The sequence below is a fragment of the Olea europaea genome, chromosome 7 (genome assembly GCF_002742605.1).
Source record: "Olea europaea var. sylvestris chromosome 7, O_europaea_v1, whole genome shotgun sequence".
NCBI classification, from domain to species: Eukaryota; Viridiplantae; Streptophyta; class Magnoliopsida; order Lamiales; family Oleaceae; genus Olea; species Olea europaea.
Window position 1 is genome coordinate 4,690,160 of NC_036243.1, and position 3,723 is coordinate 4,693,882.

Sequence of the window (3,723 nt, forward strand, 5' to 3'; positions counted from 1 at the left end):
TTAAAAAAGCGGTAAAATTTCAGTGGACTGAGAAGCATGAGAAGAGTTTTCAAGAACTAAAATAGAAATTGGTCACGGCTCCAGTATTGGCTATACCGGAGGGCTCGAATGGATTTGTTATATATAGTGATGCATCTAAATAGGGTTTAGGGTGTGTATTGATGTAGAATGGAAAGGTGATCACTTATGCTTCAAGACAATTAAAACAACATGAGCAAAACTACCCACAGACGATTTAGAATTGACGGCGGTGGTACATGCTCTAAAGATATGACACCACTATCTCTATGGGGAAAAACGTGACATCTATACGGATCACAAAAGCCTGAAATATTTCTTCAGACAGAAGGAGTTAAATATGAGGCAGAGAAGGTGGTTAGAATTGGTTAAGGACTTTGACTGCATTATTCATTACCATCCGAGTAAGGCAAATGTAGTCGCTGATACCCTTAGTAGAAAGACAGTGGGACAATTGGTAGCTCTACCCACAACTGAAGGACAATTGTTAAAGGAATTTGAGAAATTGAGATTGGAAGTCGTCATCCCGTCGACTCAAGTTACTACAAAGATTTTTGTATTGAAGATCCAACCTATACTTAGGGATTGCATCAAAGATGCCCAAGACAATGACCCATTCACCCATTCTTGAAAAAAATTAAAGCAAAAGTTGGTATAAGTAAACGAAAGGGTTTTACTTTAGCAAATCATAATGCTTTGACGTTTGAGGGAATACTGTGTGTTCTGAAGGATGAAGGAATAAGGAAAGAGATATTAGAAGAAGCTCATTCTACCCCGTACGCTGTGCATCCCGATAGTACAAAGATGTATCGAGACCTTCGCGATACATTTTGATGGAGGAACATGAAAAGATGAATTGGTCTATTTGTTGAGAAATGAATGATATGCCAACAAGCTAAGGCCGAACATCAGAGACCATCAGGGCCATTAAACCCATTAGAAATTCCAGAGTGGAAATGGGAGAAGATAGCTATGGATTTTGTGGTAAATTTTCCAAAGACAAATCGAGGATATGATGCTATTTAGGTAATTGTGGATAGATTGACAAAATTGGCTTACTTTCTTCCAATACGAATGAACTACAATATGGATCAGTTTGCCCAGTTATATGTCAAGGAAATTATCAAGCTGTATGGAGTTCCGACTTCTATTGACTCAGACCGAGATCCAAGGTTCACTTCCAAAATTTTGAAGAGCCTGCAAGGAGCTATGAGGACAAAGTTAAATTCAATACTGTCTATCATCCCCAATCAGATGGACAATCAGAAAGGAACATTCAGACTCTAGAAGATATGCTTGGAGCATGTGTCTCGGATTTTGGAGGTAGTTGGGAGTCATTTCTACCATTAGTAGAGTTTGCATACAATAATAGCTTTCAGGCTACTATTGACATGACTCCTTATGAAGCTCTCTATAGTAGAAGATTTAGATCACCGGCTCATTGGGATGAAGTCGGAGAAAATAGAATTTTTGGTCCAGAAATTATTGCAAAAATAATGCAAGCAGTTGATAAAATTAGAGACAGAATAAAGTTAGCTCAAGATAGACAAAAAAGCTATGCAGACCAAAAAAGAAAGTCGGTTGAGTTTGAAGTCGGAGAGAAAGTATTTCGAAAAGTAGCGCCAATAAAAGGGGTTCTAAGATTTGGAAAGAAGGGGAAGTTGAGATCGCGATTCATAAGTCTTTTTGGAATTCTAGAAAGAATTGGAAATATGGCGTACCGTTTAGCATTGCCACCTAGATATCGGCAGTACATAACGTGTTTCACGTGTCAATGTTTAGAAAGTATGTGCATGATCCTAAACATGTGATAAGCTATGACTCACTAGAAGTGCAGAGAGACTTGACTTATGAAGAGGGTCCCGTGGAAATTATTGAGAGGAAAGCGCATGCTTTGAGGAACTAGGAAGTTGCCTTAGTTAAAATTCGATGGAGAAATCATGGAGTCGAAGAAGCTACTTGGAAGAAAGAAGAAGAGATAAACACCAAGTATCTAGAGCATTTCGATTAGATTAGGTAATTTCGTGGACGAAATTATTTTAAGGGGGAAGGGATGTAATGTTCCAAAATTTATTTACCTCTTACGTAGGTCTTAAATTTTGTTAATGCAACTTTGATCATTAGCAAATTAATTGGTCCATGCCTACATTATCATTATAATAAAGTTCATTAATTAAAATGATAATACAATATATATGTATATTTTTTTAAAAAAATTTAAGTATTTCCTAATTATGCATTTTTCTTATTTTTTTTCTAAATATTATGTTGTCCCAATAATTTGGTATAGTAGATATTAACAAAAATATATGAATATGGATCTCATCTTGTAGATCGTGTTAAATTACGTAAATCGGGTTTAAGAGAAATTTATTTTGAACGCATTTTATCAAGTTTTTGTGGTCAAAACGAAATTTGTATAACCATTTAATATAATATTAATTATTATGTTTCTTTGCATTGATTGGTTGGCATGTGTGAGATTTCACGTGGTAAACAAATAACCAATCTTATCATTTTGTTTGCTTTGAGTTCTATTAGTGGTATACGTGTGTGTAAGTTATGAGATCATGTGGTGGTTTTTTTTTCAAACACTTGGCGATTTTCTTTTACCCACCCACCATGCACATTTATTTAACTTACCACATGGTTATTTCATACATATAAAGTTATAAATTCCATATACTTTGCTATTCTTCGAGTCAAGGGAAACAGGAGAATCCATTTTCAAGTTTTTAACAAATTCAGATTTTTAAGGTAAGATACATAAGTGCAGTGGTTAAAATTTTTATTCTCCATAATACTATATTATGATTTCATCCAATGCCTTAAAATTCCAAGAAATGATTTTTATGTTAAATCTTTCGGGATGGACCGTTAGGTCCAATTATGTTAAATCCTACGGGATGTGGGAATTCTAAAGAAATTCCTTAAACCATATGAATGTCGGGTATGAAATTTGAACGTATCTTACTAAGAATTTTGTTTAAAATACTCACTCTTACAAACAAATTTCATATTAGAACAGGTCGTGCTGGACACGTGAAAGATTGGACGAGTGGATGCTTCTGGATTGCCAAGTAAAAAAAAAAAAAAGATTTTTACTATATTCATGACTAGGCTTTTATTTTGATATGTTCATGTTTAGTATCTGTACATTTATTCTGCAGTTTTGACATTCATATTTGTGTATTTCATTTAAATTGATGTTGAATGATTTTAATTAATTTAAATGTTAGTTGGTTACTCTTTTAAATTCATATAGTCGATTAATCAAATTTTCTTTAAAATTCCAAAAGTAGATTTTATTTCTTCAAAAATAAGAAACTTGGTAACACTCCTTTTGTTTAAAAAAATATATATATAAAAAAAAAAAGGGAAGTTACAAAAATGATAACTTTATATTTTTTACATTAAAAAATTTAAATAAAAAACAACAAAAAAGAAGAAGAAAACAAAATGAAAAGGAAAAAAACAAATCTTCTTCTCCCTCACACTCACCCAACCCTTAACCCAAAATCGAAAATCCCGTTTTCAGATTTTCACCTAATTCTACCCTTGACCCTTCTCTTTTTTTCTCTCCCCACTTTCTTAGCTCAAAAAACTTTTCTTCTACAAATGCTTCAACCAAAAAGAAATCCCATTTCCATATTTTTCACCATTATCTATTCAAAATTCTATTTTGGAAGAGCTAGTTTTCATTGA

General features: G+C 33.4%; 1 protein-coding gene across 1 annotated transcript in view; it reads left to right on the top strand.

Moving 5' to 3' along the window:
* The first annotated feature begins 1,310 nt into the window (after positions 1 to 1,310).
* LOC111397791 (mitotic spindle checkpoint protein BUBR1) overlaps positions 1,311 to 3,723 on the top strand; it is an 11,466-nt gene continuing 9,053 nt past the window's right edge. The window contains exon 1 of the mRNA XM_023024771.1: positions 1,311 to 1,768. Within this exon, the coding sequence (XP_022880539.1) occupies positions 1,311 to 1,768 (458 nt within the window). The remainder of the gene's footprint in view (positions 1,769 to 3,723) is intronic.